This window comes from Pteropus medius, unplaced genomic scaffold (genome assembly GCF_902729225.1).
Source record: "Pteropus medius unplaced genomic scaffold, Ma_sr-lr_union100, whole genome shotgun sequence".
Classification (NCBI taxonomy): Eukaryota; Metazoa; Chordata; class Mammalia; order Chiroptera; family Pteropodidae; genus Pteropus; species Pteropus medius.
Window position 1 is genome coordinate 2,854,721 of NW_024348533.1, and position 16,198 is coordinate 2,870,918.

The 16,198-nt window shown below is 49.5% G+C and overlaps 3 protein-coding genes and 1 long non-coding RNA gene across 5 annotated transcripts in view; 2 read left to right on the forward strand and 2 right to left on the reverse strand.

Annotated features, from left to right (window-relative positions):
* The window catches only part of TRRAP (transformation/transcription domain associated protein), a 128,740-nt gene extending 125,828 nt beyond the window's left edge, over positions 1-2,912 (reverse strand). The window contains exons 1-2 of the mRNA XM_039880325.1: positions 2,761-2,912; positions 426-586 (exon numbers count right to left, since the gene is read on the reverse strand). Of these exons, the coding sequence (XP_039736259.1) occupies positions 426-525 (100 nt within the window). The 5' untranslated portion in view covers positions 526-586; positions 2,761-2,912. The remainder of the gene's footprint in view (positions 1-425; positions 587-2,760) is intronic.
* Positions 2,913-3,821: 909 nt separating this feature from the next.
* LOC120616544 (uncharacterized) lies at positions 3,822-15,859 on the forward strand. Its single transcript, XR_005656618.1, has 2 exons — positions 3,822-4,113; positions 15,646-15,859. It is a non-coding gene; the product is annotated as an uncharacterized LOC120616544 (long non-coding RNA).
* On the reverse strand, positions 9,138-13,510 carry NOP16 (NOP16 nucleolar protein). Its single transcript, XM_039880016.1, has 5 exons — positions 13,310-13,510; positions 13,112-13,220; positions 11,884-11,953; positions 10,090-10,196; positions 9,138-9,534 (listed from the first exon to the last, which is right to left on the reverse strand). The coding sequence occupies exons 1-5, from the start codon at positions 13,414-13,416 to the stop codon at positions 9,391-9,393; spliced, it is 537 nt and encodes a 178-aa protein (XP_039735950.1). The 5' UTR covers positions 13,417-13,510; the 3' UTR covers positions 9,138-9,390.
* HIGD2A (HIG1 hypoxia inducible domain family member 2A) lies at positions 13,641-14,641 on the forward strand. Of its 2 annotated transcripts, none has more exons than XM_039880017.1 (2): positions 13,641-13,855; positions 14,264-14,641. In XM_039880017.1, the coding sequence occupies exons 1-2, from the start codon at positions 13,702-13,704 to the stop codon at positions 14,467-14,469; spliced, it is 360 nt and encodes a 119-aa protein (XP_039735951.1). In that variant the 5' UTR covers positions 13,641-13,701; the 3' UTR covers positions 14,470-14,641. The 2 variants fall into 2 exon arrangements, with proteins under 2 accessions (XP_039735951.1, XP_039735953.1); XM_039880019.1 differs by having other exon boundaries at positions 13,650-13,855; positions 14,205-14,641.
* Positions 15,860-16,198: the final 339 nt, after the last annotated feature.

Below are 16,198 nucleotides of genomic sequence, written 5' to 3' on the forward strand. Positions count from 1 at the left end.
AAATGGCAAAACAAATCATCAGGTAATCGAAATTATGTTAAGAATGTTCCTAAAATTACTGGATTTAATAAGAGAAGCAATCAGATCTTATCAGTTTGACTGTCATGGTCCAACAGAAGGCACATAACTAGTTCCCTACAACCAGTCACACACATTCGTACTCCCAGACATATGTGTGCATTCATAGACAAGGACAGAGACACAGACACAGACACACACACACACACACACACACACACACACACACACGTGCCTCTTTGGGGCTCCAGCCAGTAATGCTCATCACTTTGCTTCTCCACAAGGCAGAGAAAGGGAAAATTAGGATAAGAGTTAATGTTACTATTTATGTCAACGTACAAAGCATTTAAACAGAGATGAAAGAGTCACACTAAAGTAGTTCTTAATAACAAAAAGGATCAACTCACGGGTATTTACATCTGTGAGAGCTGCCACAAACTGAAGGTATTTTTTCATCAGAGTGGTTTGGTCAACCACTGTGGCCCCTTGTGTTGCAACAAATGCCATTTTTCTTTCAATATAATTTGTTTCTCAAAAGAAAAGTATCAGGTCCATGAGTTCATCTAGCCTTTGAAAAGAAACATATAGGTTAGCCCACTTATTTAGGGCACAGGCTCACAATATCTATGAAAATCCTACCTAAACGCCTCTGCTCATCTAAATACTTTTGCATTAATCCAGAATATACTATTCCCTTTGCTTTTTTAACAATAAAATTCACCTAAATAAATTTTATCTACTAATTTCTAATCATGATTGTTCTGGAAAGATGCTTTCCTTTCCTACCATGTTTCCTTCTTTCCCTAGGCCAGCACCCAGCAGGCAAACTTTCTCTGTAAAGAGCCAGATATTTTAGGCTTTGTGGCCATACGGTCTGTCACAACTACTCAGCTCTATTGTAGCAAGAACAGCCACAGACAACATATAAATGAAGGAGGGTAGCTGTGATCCAATAAAACTTTATTTATGGAACTGAAATTTGCATTTCATATAATTCTCTTATGTCATGTCATTACTCTTCTTCTGATTTTTTTTCCCCAACCATTTAAAAGTGTAAAAACCACTCTTAGTTTATGGGCTATATAAAAACAGGCATTAGGCTGGATTTGGTCAGCTGATTATGGTTTGGCCACCTCTGCCCTAGGTGATTGGTTCTCAAACTTCAATATGCATTAAATCACCAGGTGCCAAACAAATTAAACCCATCAAATCCACCACGTGAATTCTCAAACATATCTCCGAGAGACCATAGTTCAGTTAGGAGCCCATGAAGCTGTAAATTGTTTGCAGGTGGCACACAGTAGGCACACAAAAAATATTCCTTGATTGAATTAATAAATGCTCTAAAAAGCATTTCAGTGAGTGGGAAACAGGCTGCTGACCACACTTGGAGAACTACCTGTTTCAAGCTGAAAAATAGAGGGGGAAACTTGGTTTCAATTTTGAGAACCCTCAGGAAAGTGTCTAGAAAACCTGGGGAAATTGCTTTTGCCCATCCTCCTTGCACATATCTAATTTCATTCTGCCTTGAGAGGCAGTTTCCTGACTATTGTCTTCGTTCTTCAACAGACACACCAATAACTCTTCTGCAGGCCTTTCAAAAGTCTTGCCCTACCGGCTACACTGTCTTGCAGCTCACACTTCTGCCCCAGTGATGGGGACACCCCGACACCACAAAGGCCCTTCAGGCCCCTCTCTCAGGACACCAACAGCACTTCTCCAATGTAGAGAGAACACCCACAGCTCTTCTCTTACAGCACAGTCCACCAGACGTCCCACTCCTTGGGCTTAAGGGAGTAATTCTGTCAAACCTGACTACTGCTCCCTTTTTCAGGTCACTCCCTCCTCCAAACCGAAGGCCCCACATCCCCATCCCCAACCCCATCCCCAGGAACCCAAATCTCAGGATCATGGCCTCTCTCTGCCTAACAAACTTCTGGTCGTGCCCAAACTTCTTAAAGGCTCAGACCCCCTTTTCACCGGATTTGTCAACTCTTCCACTTTCTGGGGCCCCGAGGGGCCAGGCTCCCCTTTCCGGCCGGGGGGACCTAAGGAGTGAAAACATCCCATTCCTCTTGTCGGGGAGCAGCTTTAAGACGGCTGAGGACCCAAGCCTGGCTTCCGTGGAGACCCCGGGCCCAGGAGGACAGGCCCGAGCCTATGCAGTACCCGCACTCGGGCAAACGGCCCCGCCGCCCGCCGCGCGCGGCCGCCCCGCCCAGCCGCCCGGACCCTGAGGCGGCGCCGCCGGGCCAGAGGGGGCGCTGTGGTCGCCGCTACCTTCGCTCTCTGCGCCGGGCTAGGCGAGCCAGGTGCCTGCGTGGAGGCCCGGAGATGCCAGGCTGACCAGGGCCTCCTCCGGGATGACGATGTCCCAACCCCACGCTCTATCTCCCCGGTCTCGAACAGCCCTCCGCTTCCCTCCTTTTGTCACTGTGCCCCGACACCGAGCACCCGCCTCCTAGGCCGTACTACGGCGAGCGCCAAGGGCCAATTTCCGCGCCGCTAGCCCTTTGCTTCCCATTGCTCCCCAGCTCCGACAGGCAGCGCCGGAGGTTAGAGGGCTGCGGCTGGGACCGGGCGATGGTGGAGAACCGGGGAACCCGAGGCGCACGGAGCCGCCCTCTGTCGTTCCACGGGACCATCGCGCCGCAGAGGCCTCCCCACGCCTGAACCGTGCCGCACTCGTCGTGCCCGCCGCGCGCGCCTCCCGGGGCCGTTCCACTGCTCTCCTGCACTTACCTGACCTCGGCGGCCTGCGTCCAGCAGCCCTGGCCCGTGACCCCCAGCGAAGCCTTGATAGCCCCGGACCTGCTACACGCAGTCCCGCCCCCGCTTAAGGCTGCTAATCCCGCCGCGGGAGAAATAGGCCCCGGCGCGCCGCCCCCAAGTGGGTGCGGCCTGGGCGGGAACGGGGAGGGGCGGTCTAGCCCCGGAGGACCCTCCTGTCCTTTTAAACCGCGCCCGCGTAGGCGGGGACGCCGGCCGGGATGCTGCGGCCGGCCGGTGATGTCTTTGATTCTGGCTCCCTTCGCCCTAAGTCTCCTCTCCGACCGAGGCTCGGGGGAGGTGCGGGAGGGACGTTAGGCTGTTGCTCGGGGGAGGTGAGCACCCGATGGACTTGTTGGAGGTAGTCCAGCACGGGGAGAGGCCACCCCTGACCTGAACTAGGCAGGCAGAATGAGGTTTTCTTCCACGCTCCCTTCTTGTGGTCCCTCTCAGCTCGGGAAAGGGGGAGGAGGCAAGGAAGATCGTAGAGAAATGGCTGGAGATAGACCCTGTAAGCCAAGGAAAGACCCAGTGTTCTGTCTGGAGGTGACCCATTCGGTCATTTTTTTCTGCAGCTGCATCATCCTGAGGCTGGACCTCAAGAGTCCAGTTTTCCGTCTGCTTCTGCAGATGCCTTGAGCTAGGCCAGAACAAAGCTGAGATGGAGGGCAAATGGAACAGAATGCCCCGTTACTCAGGTGTGATGGCGTGGGCTGGTCCAAGAGGCCCTGGAAGGAAAAAAGTACGGGTGTCTACAGCACTCCGGGAACCGGCAAGGAAAATGTCTTGCGCAAGACTCGCAAGAACCCAATGGTACCCATAGGTGGTAAGCAGGTACTGTAAGGAACTGTAGACCGAGAGGAAGTGATGACACGTAGAATGAAATAGAGTAGGAACGGGGACGCCAGGGGGACCTGAATGACACTGAACTGAAGATGTGGCGAGGGGCCCGGGCGATGAGTGAACCTTATTGGAGCAGAAGGGATGAGATTAAGGGCCTGAACCTTATTGGAGCAGAAGGGATGAGATGCAGCTTTAAACTCTCGAACCCTGCCTCAACCTACACCTCGGCCTCAAACCAACATCGCCAGCTATTGTTAAAGTCTTAACCATGGGAAAGGAAGGCCCACAGTGGAGTGGGCCTCCGGGTGACCGACCTGCCTTGTTCTCTCCTCAAGCTGCCTGAGCACGGCTCCCGCCCCTACCTACGGCCTCTACTGCTTTGACCAGGGTCAGAGCCAGCGTTCCCAGCTCATGATGAGCACCTTTCGTTGCCCAGGGCTTCACGATTGCAGCTACCTTGCTGCGTCCTGCTGCACCCTCTCTGTAAGTCTCCACCATAAGCCTGCACAGCCTGGCCTTGAAAGCTTCGCAGCGTCATTCCCAGCCCCAGGAGTAACAACTGGTCCTGCCACAGGACGTTTTCCCTCATATCCCCTAACAAGCCACCCCTCCCACCCTCCAAACAGTGGAGATGGAAGTGGCCACTTGACTAAGCAACAGATGTTTTTCAAGAATCTCAGATTCAGTTCAGTTGGAGTGTTGCATATATCTATTTGTGCCACGCCTTAGCCACTCCCTACTCAGTAAACTCTGATTCACTTGTAGTTTGAATTCATTGTCTTATCCCCAAGGCTCTTGGTTTTTGGAGAAATAAGCTAAAGATTAAAGGGACTATTAGCAATCATATTGTCTCATGATTGCCCAACTTTCCTGCAACTGGGGCACCTGTAAAAGTGGAGATTCTCTGGAGTGATACTATTTTGGGGGGGGGAAAGATCTTTCCAACAATTTCCAATTTTCAGTAGGAAAACCTTCCTTTAGATGGCGCCTGCAAAGGTCCTGTCAGCAGAAGTTTCTGCCTTCTATTGTACTCTGTTCACCCTCATTCCCATCTGAGAGCACTTAAAACTCCACTGAACTAGACCATCTCCACTTGGTACTCGGTGCATTTTACAGACAGGAAACAGGCTCAGAGCAGTCTGGTATCACGGAAGGAGCATAATCCCAAAGCTTGTCAGTGATTTGTGTAAGGGAAAAAGGAGGCCTGGGACCTTAGCAAACTGGAAGAGAGGCAACTACTGACTTTTGCATTCATACAGACTAGGAATTCCTAGTCTGTAATCAGCTCTAAAGTGTTGGTTCAGACCCAGACTCCTTCCATCTGTGTCTGTCAATTTCAACACCAGCTACAAGCTGCCAAAAAAAATGAAGACACACCCATTTCTTGAGCCCCCTGACAGTTTGGAGTTTTAAACAGAGGGCTGTATGACCAGACTCAGCTAAATTTCTTGCCCCCACCATGGTCTCTCAGCTGTAAAGCAAAGACTGAACACAGAACAGTACATTGTGGTGACCTTGGCCTCAAGATTCAAAGAACAGCTATGAAGTGGTAAGGACTATGGCACTTCTAAAGACAGTCACTGCTTTTTAACTGTAGGCATTTGTGTCCCCACAAAAAAAAAATAGGTTGAAATCCTAACCCAGTACCTCAGATGCGACCTTATTTGCATCTTTACAGAGGTACTCAAGTTAAAATGAGATCATTAAGGTGAACCCTAAACCAATATGACTGGTGTCCTTATTAAAAGGGGAAATTTTGTCAGAGACAGATACGCATAAAGGTGATATGAAGATGAACTCAGGATGTTCATCTACAAGCCAAAGAACCCCGAAGGCTGCCAGAAGCTCGAAGACTGCAACAGATCCCTCCCAAGTGCCTTCAGAGGGACCATGCCCTGCTGACACCCTGAATTCAGACTTCTAACCTCCGAAACGGTGAGACAATAAATTTCTGTTCTAACCCAGACACTGTGGTACTTTGTTACAACAGCCCTAGGAAACTAATATGGTTGGCAATTACTCAGATCTTTTTAAGCACTATGCAGGTCACAATATTTTGAATGTAGCCAGTTTGCAACCTTGGCCAGAAGGGGAAGAGGTGTGGTCACTGGACATTTATCCCCAATCCACAGAGGGGCACAGCTGAATGAGGGACCACAGTGGGCGCACCACACCGAGGGACCCGGCCGATCCCAAGGAAGGGGGTCTGACACAGGCTACCTTCACCAGCCTCTCTCCAGGCTTAGACAGAGCCTCCACTGAGAACCGCTGGTCTTGCCTCTTCCCTCCCACTTACCCTCTGGGAGCCTTGGTGTCTGAGGCTGTGTGACAGAATCCCTATCTCACAGGCTTGTTCAAGGATCAAGAAGGATCAAGGTTGCAAAAACATTCTGTGAGAGGTTGTCTTTCCTCCTTGGGGGTGCAGGCAGCGGACACAGAGGGCTTGGGACACCCAGTTCCAGCTGGGAGTCCCTGGGTTTACAGGGGAATAGCCTCGCCTTGTCTCAAGGCCAAAGCTGGGAGAGATCTAAGCACAAACTGAGCCCTGACTCCAGCTGGGGCTTCCAGAGAAATGAGAATGATGATAAATAAGTGTAAAAGAGTTAACAACACACCCTTTAAGCCAAGGACAAAAATACATCAGAAAAACAGTCACAATTTTGTAGACTGAGGTGTGAGGTGCTGGGCCGTAGGGCCAGGAGGGAACGGAGGTGAGATGGGTGCAGGTCCCACTCCCAGCCCTGGGAGACAGGGTCAAGTGGACCAGGCTGTGTGGAGAAGGAGCAGCTGCTGGAGGCATTTCCCTCCTGCCCAAAGCAGGTGCTCTACCTCTCTGAGGGAGGGAACGGAGGTGAGATGGGTGCAGGTCCCACTCCCAGCCCTGGGAGACAGGGTCAAATGGACCAGGCTGTGTGGAGAAGGAGCAGCTGCTGGAGGCATTACCTCCTTCCCAAAGCAGGTGCCCGACCCACTCTGTGGCCATGCTTGTGGTAGGCACCTAGCGGGACAGCGGCGTCTGCTTCAGGGACATGAGCACCGAACGCAGGCGGGACACGTCTTTGCACTGCTTGCTGCTCTTGGGGTTGAAGTCGCACAGCTGGGCCACCTTCTCCCACTCTGTGCCCGGGGTGTCCTCCTTGGATTCTTTCACAAAAGCCTCCTCGGATGCCCTGCAGGTGGAGATAGGCAGAGATCTCAGATCTGTCTTCCCCTGCGTCAATGACCCTCTGCCCCCACTGAGCCAGGCGGCTTTACCCAGCCTTCTCTGGGCTGCTTGGTCCAGCGGTCACCTCCCCAGCCCTGTTTCCTCTGACCTCAGGCCCCCAGGAACAGCCTTGGCATCAGAGGAAGCCTGGTTTGGTCCTGCCTCAGGGCCTCTGCACTTGTCGTCACCTCTTCCTGGAATGCTCTTCCCCAGACCTACTCATGTCTTGCTGCTTTTTGTCATTCAGGACTGAGCGCAGACCTTACCCCTTCACAGAAGTCTTCCCTTGCCTCCCAAGTTAGAGTAGCCCTCCCATCTCCCAGCCTAGGCACTCTCTGGTCATTACCTCCATGGAGATTTCCGGCCTGGGCTCCTGACACCTAGAGGCCCATGGGGGAACTAACATGGCACCTCAGCTATTTTCAGTGTTTCCAAAAACTTGGCAGAGACAGGGCTTGACTAACCACCTAACTCACTCGAGTGCCTGGCTCATCATTGCCTCAGTGTTCTGTGCACCCTATAAGTGTCCCCAGAAAAGAGTTGTGGTCAAATATGTAAAGAAAACAGTTAAGGAAGATCTTTAAAGGCAGACTTTCAAAGCCCTCCATGTGCTAATTTGCATCGGTGGAGCAGCGATGGGGACAGACTCCACCATAGCCTAAGCACGTTTGCCGGCACTGCAGTTTTTAGCCCAGAGTGACTGTTCTCTGTGGATCCACAGCCTCTGGACTGCTTGCTCCATTCAAGTCTTTGCTTTTGGTTATAATCAAACCAACCAAATCAGTTTGCACTGACTCCATGGAACCAGCTGTAAGGACTGGATACGGGATGAAGTCAGTCTGCCACACCCTCCTGGTCCTCTGCAGAGAGGTGCTGATGAAAATCTCACCCTTCTGGCCTGTCCGAAGGGCCTATGCTGTCAGCCACAGCACAAGCCTTCCCCGAACAACTGCATGGGGCCGGGGTCCGAGGACAACCAGGCAAGGTCCCCACACTTGCCTAGTTGAAGACGTCAAGCAGATTAAAAGGCAGTTATGACTGTGATAACTATTGCTACAGAAGTCTGGGGCACAGGCACTACAGGACACTTACAAAGCCTGAGGGACGGGGGACAGTGGTAGGAAAGGCTTCCAAAAATTAGCAACTTAACTGGGTAACGAAATAAGGAAAGGGGCCAGCCTAGTCAAAGGCCTGAATTTGGGATGCTGCTGTGAAGGACCAAAATTATGAGGCCAAATAACAAAGGCCCGCAGTTCTTTTGCAGACTAGACCCAAAAGGCTGTGCTCGCCATGCTTAGTGGCCAGTCACTGCTGGAGTCTAGGCTGGGTCTGATACGGGAGGGGCTTCTGGGACTCTCCCAGCCTGTTGTGATGATGTGGGATAGATGGACTCCTTCAGGAGCCAACGGGGAGGACAACATGTGAAAGCCTAGTATTAGCTGTTGTAAAGACCTGACCTCAAAACCCCCATTAACATCTCTCAAGCCTGTTTCCTTACCTGTAAGATGATGATAAAACCACATACCCTATAGGGTTTTATGCAAAACGATCCATGTGAAAACACTACACCCTCCTTTTCAAGAGCAGTGATGAAAGAACTTTACGTGCTTCCAGGAGAAATCTTAGGAATAAGATTTCTGTATTATTAATAGCTGAGGACAAAGTCTCAAATGCCAAGTGACCACCCTACACCCTGCTTGTGATCCTGCTATGGAACAGTCATCACCTCCTCCTTACAGGCCTGGCCCCAGAGAATGGCCATGCAATGTGTAGCCCAGGGCTTGACACACATTAGGGTGGTATTCAGCAATCCACCAGTCTGAGAAAGCAGGTTTGGGGCCCTCGGGTTCCCTTCAGGCCAAGGCCAACACCTGAAGATCATCAAGCAACCTGAAGATGAGCATTGAGGGCAGGTAGAACGCAGACCAGGAGCCAGCTGCTCAACCTCTATCAGTTAAGCCACAGCCAGCCTCAGGCTAGGGTGTGGAGAACCAGTCCAACAACCCCCAGCCTAGGAGTGGGGCTAGTAATGGCAAGGCAGGCCCCCTCCAAGAAGCCCAGGGTTCCTGGCAGATTTCTGTAGAAGGATTAATGGGACTACTGTGTGGGAAACCAAGGCAGGGCCAGGGAACCAGGAAAGGGGAAGGGGGAAGAGGCTATGCCTAGGAGGGCACATGAATGTGGCACATGATGTGCCTCCCTGCCCTGGCTGAGTAGGTTCTTATAGGGGTGGCTGCAGTGCTTAGCTGGGAGGGGCAAACACAAAACCATCAGAGAAGTAAAAGAGCCTTATTTTATTCTGTACAGAGTATATTCAAACAAACCATCAACTGTGAAAACAGCAGGTTCTGGCTTTTCCCGGAGCCTCCAGAAGAAATTGGAGTCTCTGGGAGGCAGTTCCTTCCCCAGAGATGGGAGTGAGAAAGAAGAAAACCTTTTGATTCCACGGGGTTTGGCTAGCCTCATTTGTAGCCACACACCCTTCTTTGCCTTAAACCCTGGTTCCAGCTTCTCAGGTCCAGAAGGAAGCCTCAGCCTCGGCAGATGTAAACCAGTCATTCAACCTCCATCTTATTTTTCTGCAAAGAATCAACAAAGGCTTGCCATTCCGCTGGGTAAAAACGCTTATAGACGTTGATCTTATTCCGAATCTGTTTCGGGGTGTCTTGATAGTAATTCTTCTCATCCCGGGCCATTGCCTAAGAAGAGAGAAGGGCCACTTGAGGACTGGACAAGCGAATGTTCAAATCCTAGCTCTGCCAGTGGTAGGCAAGCCACTTCTTATCCCAGAGGCTCAGATTCCTCACTTCAAAAGCCACTGTATATTTGGAGAAATGGGTGCAGATGGCCTCAGGGACTAGGCAGGAGCTGAGGCCAGCGGAGCAGCTCATGCTCCATCCATAGCCGACTACTGCCATCTGGGCACGGTCATCAAGTATACCCAGATCTTTTGATTTTTAAGAGAAGCAAAAAATATGGACTTTTATTTGAAACCGCCCATGATTAAAATGGCAACTTGTTCAAGTTCTTTAAAAATACCATGCAAGGGAAACAACATATCCATCAGATAGCCACCCAGTCTATCCCATCTATAAGCATTCTGTCAGTGGGATCCATTTCCTAGAGTCTTTCTTCCCACTGTTTCCACTCAGTTTCAGGAAATAGGCCCTAGGCGAGGAGATCAGATCACGAACAGTCCAGGGTGCCTTTGCAGTGGGCCCAGTGTTTCTTCCTGGCAAGCCAGAGCCACTCACCTTGTAGTCCTCCCCATGGTTCTCCACCATGTAGCGTACATAGTCTATGAGGTCCCGAGACAGCGTATTTCCTTTCTTTTCTGGGAGGCTGGCTTCTGCCTCCAGGTCTAAGGTGAGAGAAACCAAAGACAAGGAATGAGGTGTTGCTTCCTACACTATTTGAGCTGCCTAGTCACCTCTTCACCAAATCCCGAACCACAAGAGATGCTACACCAGCCATCTAATGGGCTCTGTCTCTCCATCCCCATATTCAGTAATAGAACCTTCTTCTCCAGACCCTTGGATCCCAGGCTCTGCCTATGCACAATCTTCTATCAGTATGGCAACTACCTGAAAGGCACGTCACCTCTTTGAGCCTCAGATGAGTTAAAAAGTAAAGCACCAAACTAATAATCTTTACTTAGTGCCAGGTCCTGGGGACAGAGATGAAGAAATGTTGCCTGCCCACAGGACAGGGCTCCCTTCCAGCTCTAAAACTCTCAGAACCTCTTTTCTTGAAGTATTACAACAATACAAGATATGGAAATAAATGAGAGCTATAGCAACTAGGGCCTAAGGCCGAGCCCAGGGCCCTCTATGCTCCATGTGAGGGAAAAAGTCAAGATATGAAGCCAATAATGGCTTCGCTTTTAAAATAGCTAGGCAAAAACTCCCTATTTCTCATCTACGAAGAAAACTAGTTCACGGAAACAAGGTGGTCAAATCTTCTCCAGGAGTTAAGTGCTAAAATTGCTTATAGTCAAAATTATCTTTGCCTTGGTTGCCAGGGTTTAAGAGGGGGAAATGGAAAGCTGTTGTTTAATGTGGATAGTTTAGGTTCTGAAGATGCCAGAGTTCTAGAGATCTGCTGCATGACAATGTGAATATGCTGAACACTACCAAACTATAGATTTAAAAATGATTAGGGTAGTAAATTTTATGTAATCTGTTTTTTACCACAATAAAAATTTTTCCCCCTCTTTAATTCCCTCTCCTCCCTCACTTCCACCTCTGACCCATGGATGTTGCCATTTCCCTTTTTAAGAACTGGATCTCTGAAGGCCTCCCCCTCCCAAGTGCTTATGGCGCGCACCTGGGGTATGGTCCGCGGCTCCACCTGGGGCACGAACCCAGAACCTTCTGCATGTAAAACAGATGTACTAACCACTACACTATGGAGCCACCCCCTAAAAATTTTTAAAAGAATTAAAACTTTTTAAAATTAGCTTTGCCTATAATAAGTACATGGTTTCGTGTACACAACCCAATATAGTAATTCTTATAAGAATCACTGATACATGAAAGACAAGAACTCAAGGGATTCTATATCAAATGTCCAGCCATTCAAATCATTTTTGCCTTCAGGAGGTAAAAATCTCAGACAGGGAAGCATTTGAGATCTTGCTTCCCAACAATGTTGTCAGTTTGGCTCCAATAAACTCATAAAAATTAAAAAAAAAAAAAAAAAATCTCAGGTCAGAAAAAAGATGTGTGGAGAATTCTAGAGCATTCCTGCTTCCCTAAAGAATTTACTCTTCTGCTTTAATAGTCACTATAGCTTTAATGCCTGAGACTTAACTGTTTCTTTTCCATCCTCTAGGGACTTGAACACCTCTGACCTCACTAAACTTGAGTGTAGTCATTAGACTGAAACTGTCCCAACTGGGGACACAGTCCTAACTGTGAACCCTGGACCTGCTCACTTCTTCCCTCTCAACCTTGCATTCTCCAAGTATAAAATGAAGACCTGTGAGGACTCTTTCCAGCCCTAACAGTGTAGGATGGTGACCTAGCGGAAATGTGGCCAGCACCCACCATTTAGCACATAGGGTTTCCGCACAAGTTCCTGAGGCCTCTCCACTGCGTCCACCTCCATGGCCTTGACCTGCAGCAAACAGAGCCAATGAGACCAGTAGGCAAAGGAAGGATCCTGGATGAGGAAAAATTCTAGAAGCTCCTGCCCATCCCAACACAACTGCATTACCCATAAGGATCCTGATAGGAGGTCAGGCAGGAATAGATGATAAGAAGATCCAATGCCCTGGAGGCTTCGTGGTTCCCAAGAGACTCAAACAAGCAATTTCTCTTTCTGTGCCTATCTATGAAATTGCCATAATGCCCCTTGCCTGCCTCGCCTCTTGGGTGATAATCGAATGAAACAACTCACATGAAAGCGCTCCATAATTGACAATGAGGGGAAGACTTCGGTTATCTTTTCTATGAAGAGGCATAACCTGACAGAGTTTGGCCGCAGCTTTATATCTGTTCTAGAAACAGTACTACCATTTCCCTCTGGCATAAAGGGATAAAAAGAAACTTGCCTAAAATCAAGTGTGAATTTAAGGACAAGTTCAATCAACAAGCTCACTCAGTAGGTTAACTATTTACTGAACACTAGTCACAGTCACATCCCAAGTACAAGAGATTTAGTACTGAACAAAACATAAAGTCGTTGTCCCCAAGGGGATTGTTTAGGGAATGAGGCACAAACAACAGATGAACAAATAAATATATAAATTACCAGCAAGTATTTACAAGTGCTATGAATGAAAACAAAACTAGAAGAATTTACTGAGTGAGAAAGGGTGCTATTTTTGAAAGAGTGGTCCAGAAAATGACTTATTCCAGGGAAACTAGCACCAAGGAAGCCTCAAGATTGGATGCCTGAGGTGACTGGATGACTGGGGGGAAGTATAAAGAATATTAAGCAAAGATCTCAAACTCTGGGGAGTCCTTCTTAGGAAAGCTACAGGCAGAAAAAAATAAATTCTGAAAAATACTATTGAGTTACTAAAGGACCTAAACAGGTTAATTTCAGAGGGAAAAAAAGAGTTGAGAAGGAAAAGGGAACCCCAGTCCAATGTGTGCTAGGGAGAGAATATGAGGTAGTTCTAAAAGGGACCCTCAACCATAGTGAGTGCAGACTGGCCGAGTGGGCTGTGGGGAGATCGCAAACCCATGAGGGAGGTAATGGGCAGGATCAAGTTCTGAAACCCAGCTCAATACTGCGGGGGCAAGGACCGGGACTCTGTCATATCAATACCTTTCTCTTACGGAGGGGCACCGCCTTGTTGGGGTCCATTGCCAACCCCATCTCAGCCAGGTTCTGCCGCACTGATTTGGCGTGGTCCCAGGCATGTCGAATGTGGGAGCTACGGGCAAAGAGGGAGATCACGGAACTGTCATCTGGCCGGCCAACCCGGCCCGGGCCCCCAGCCTCCTGAACTCCGGTCCCCCTCACCATTCGATTCGCGGCGCTGCCTTCCGTCTAGCATTACGGTTAAGACGCTTTCGGTTAACATTGTAACCGAACTTCTGCCTCCGGGTCTTTCCCTTGGCCTTGGGCATCGCGCTGATCACCACACGGGTAACTCAGAGTCCGTGCTCTCACTCCCACGACCTCGTGTAGCAAACTCCTTCCGGCGAGAATGCGCATGGCTTTTGACAGGCTTTCTGGAAAATGTAGTCGTCCCCATAGATTTACACTGCTGATTACTACGACTCCCAGAATGCAATGAGCTGTGGCGCCTGCGTACAATGCTTAGCAAATTCGTTTTCTCCGCCCCCTTTCGTGACGTAATCAGAAGGCGTAGTTTAAGGTCCCCATTTTCCCTTACTTCTGGTAGCGGAGACATGACGACTCCTGGCCCTGTGACTCCGGGGACACCCTTTGAACCATCACAACCCCCCGTCGTTGAGGGCATTAGCCCCAGTGTCTACAGCACTACGGAAAGTTTCAAGGAAAAGTTCCTTCGCAAGACCCGCGAGAACCCAATGGTACCTCTAGGTAAGCGGGTACTGAAGGAACTGTAGGCCGAAAGGACAGAGATGTCGGGAGGAATGAAATAGGGAAGGACGGAGACGCCAGGAGGGACCGAAATGAGACTGGACCAGAAATATGCCGAAGAGGGGCCGGGGCGATGTGGCTTGAACTTGATTAAAGCAGGAGCAGGGTGGGATTCAGTGACCAGGACTATGTAAGTCCGAGTCCCCTCCCGGGACCATCTTACCCCACCTCGTTCCCTCCATCCCCTGCTGCCGTTCAGAGATTTTGACCGAGGAGGGAAGCCTTAAGCGGGGAGAGACGTCTCAGGGGCTGGACATGCCACTCCCCACCTGCTTTGTCCCCTCCTCAGGCTGCCTGAGCACGGCGGCCGCCCTTACCTACGGCCTCTATTGCTTCCACCGGGGTCAGAGCCAGCGTTCCCAGCTCATGATGCGCACCCGGATCGCCGCCCAGGGCTTCACGATCGTAGCCATCTTGGTGGGTCTGGCTGCGTCCGCTCTGAAGTCTCGACCGTAAGCCTGCGCGGCCTGGCCTTGAAAGCTTCGCGGATATCATTACGAGTCCCAGGCGTAACCACCGGTCCTGCACGGGAAGTATTCCCTCATCTCCCCTGACAAGCCCCCGTGTCAGTGGGGATGGAAGCGGCCAATTGCTAACCGACAGATTTTTTTCAGGAATCTCAGGTTCGGTTCGGTTCGGTTGGAGTGTTGCATAGGTTTATTTGTGCCACACATTCTCTACTCCCTACTTAATAAACTCTGATCCACTTGTAGTTTGATGAATTCATTCTGTCTCATCCCCAAAGTTCTTGGTTTTTGGTTTTAGGAGACAATCTAAAGATGGAAAGGACGATTAGAAATCATATCATCTAATGATTCCTAACTTTCCTGCACCTGGGGTACCGGTTAAAACTAGATTCCCTAGGGTGCAACTATTTGGGGAAAAACATGGATCTTCCCAACAAATTTCAAACTTTCAGTAGAAATTTCTTTCAGATGAGGCCTGCCATGGCCCTGTCAGAGGGCCATGCTCCTCTCCCCACTCCTTCCTGAGAACACTTAAGATTCCACTGATCTAGACCATCTCTGCTTGGTTCTTGGTGCATCTCACAGAACAGAAAACAGGCTCACAGAAGTAGTGTGGTGTAACAGAGCATAGTCCCAAAGCTCGTTAGTGGTTTGTGTACCTAGTGTCTTAGGGTTAAGGAAAAAAGGAGGCCTGAGACCTTAGCAAACTCTAGAAAACAGGTAACCCATGACTTTCACGTTCATGTAAAGCCTCCCAACAGGTGTTCCTGGTCTGTGATAGCGCTAAAGTATTGAGACCCAGATTCGTTCTACGTGTGACTGTCAGTTTCAGCACCAGCTGCAAGCTGCCAAACAGGGCCTGAAGAAGATAAATACACTTTTGAGCACCATAACACAGTCTGGAGTTCTAAATGGAGGAGTGTATGACCAGGGCCAGCTAAGTTTTTTGCCCCCATTATGATCTCTCAGATGTAGGGCAAAGACTGAACGTAGAACAGTACATTGTGGTGACCTTGGCCTCGAGATTCAAAGAACAGCTATGAAGTGGTAAGGACTATGGCACTTCTAAAGACAGTCACTGCTTTTTAACTGTAGGCATTTGTGTCCCCACAAAAAAAAAAAATAGGTTGAAATCCTAACCCAGTACCTCAGATGCGACCTTATTTGCATCTTTACAGAGGTACTCAAGTTAAAATGAGATCATTTAGGTGAACCCTAAACCAATATGACTGGTGTCCTTATTAAAAGGGGAAATTTTGTCAGAGACAGATATGTATAAAGGACAGGTGATGTGAAGATGAACTCAGGATGTAGTGATGCATCTACAAGCCAAAGAACCCCGAAGGCTGCCAGAAGCTTGAAGACTGCAACTGATCCCTCCCAAGTGACTTCAGAGGGACCATGCCCTGCTGACACCCTGAATTCAGACTTCTGACCTCCAAAATGATGAGACAATAAATTTCTGTTCTAACCCAGACACTGTGGTACTTTGTTACAATAGCCCTAGGAAACTAATATGGTTGGCAATTACTCAGATCTTTTTAAGCACTATGCAGGTCACAATATTTTGAATGTAGCCAGTTTGCAACCTCGGCCAGAAGAGGAAGAGGTGTGGTCACTGGACATTTATCCCCAATCCACAGAGGGGCACAGCTGAATGAGGGACTGCAGTGGGTACACCACCCCGAGGGGCCCGGCCGATCCCAAGGAAGGGGGGTCTGACACAGGCTACCTTCACCAGCCTCTCTCCAGGCTTAGACAGAGCCTCCACTGAGAACCGCTGGTCTTGCCTCTTCCCTCCCACTTACCCTCTGGG

Bases quoted from the DNA above. Each gene is read 5' to 3' on its own strand.
- HIGD2A (XM_039880017.1), top strand. From the start codon at position 13,702: ATGACGACTCCTGGCCCTGTGACTCCGGGGACACCCTTTGAACCATCA. The intron at 13,856-14,263 runs GTAAGCGGGTAC...CACCGGGGTCAG, and splicing joins GAACCCAATGGTACCTCTAG to AGCCAGCGTTCCCAGCTCAT.
- NOP16 (XM_039880016.1), bottom strand. From the start codon at position 13,416: ATGCCCAAGGCCAAGGGAAAGACCCGGAGGCAGAAGTTCGGTTACAAT. The intron at 13,221-13,309 runs GTGAGGGGGACC...CTTTGCCCGTAG, and splicing joins GCAGCGCCGCGAATCGAATG to CTCCCACATTCGACATGCCT. The intron at 9,535-10,089 runs GTGAGTGGCTCT...CTCTCTTCTTAG, and splicing joins ACCATGGGGAGGACTACAAG to GCAATGGCCCGGGATGAGAA.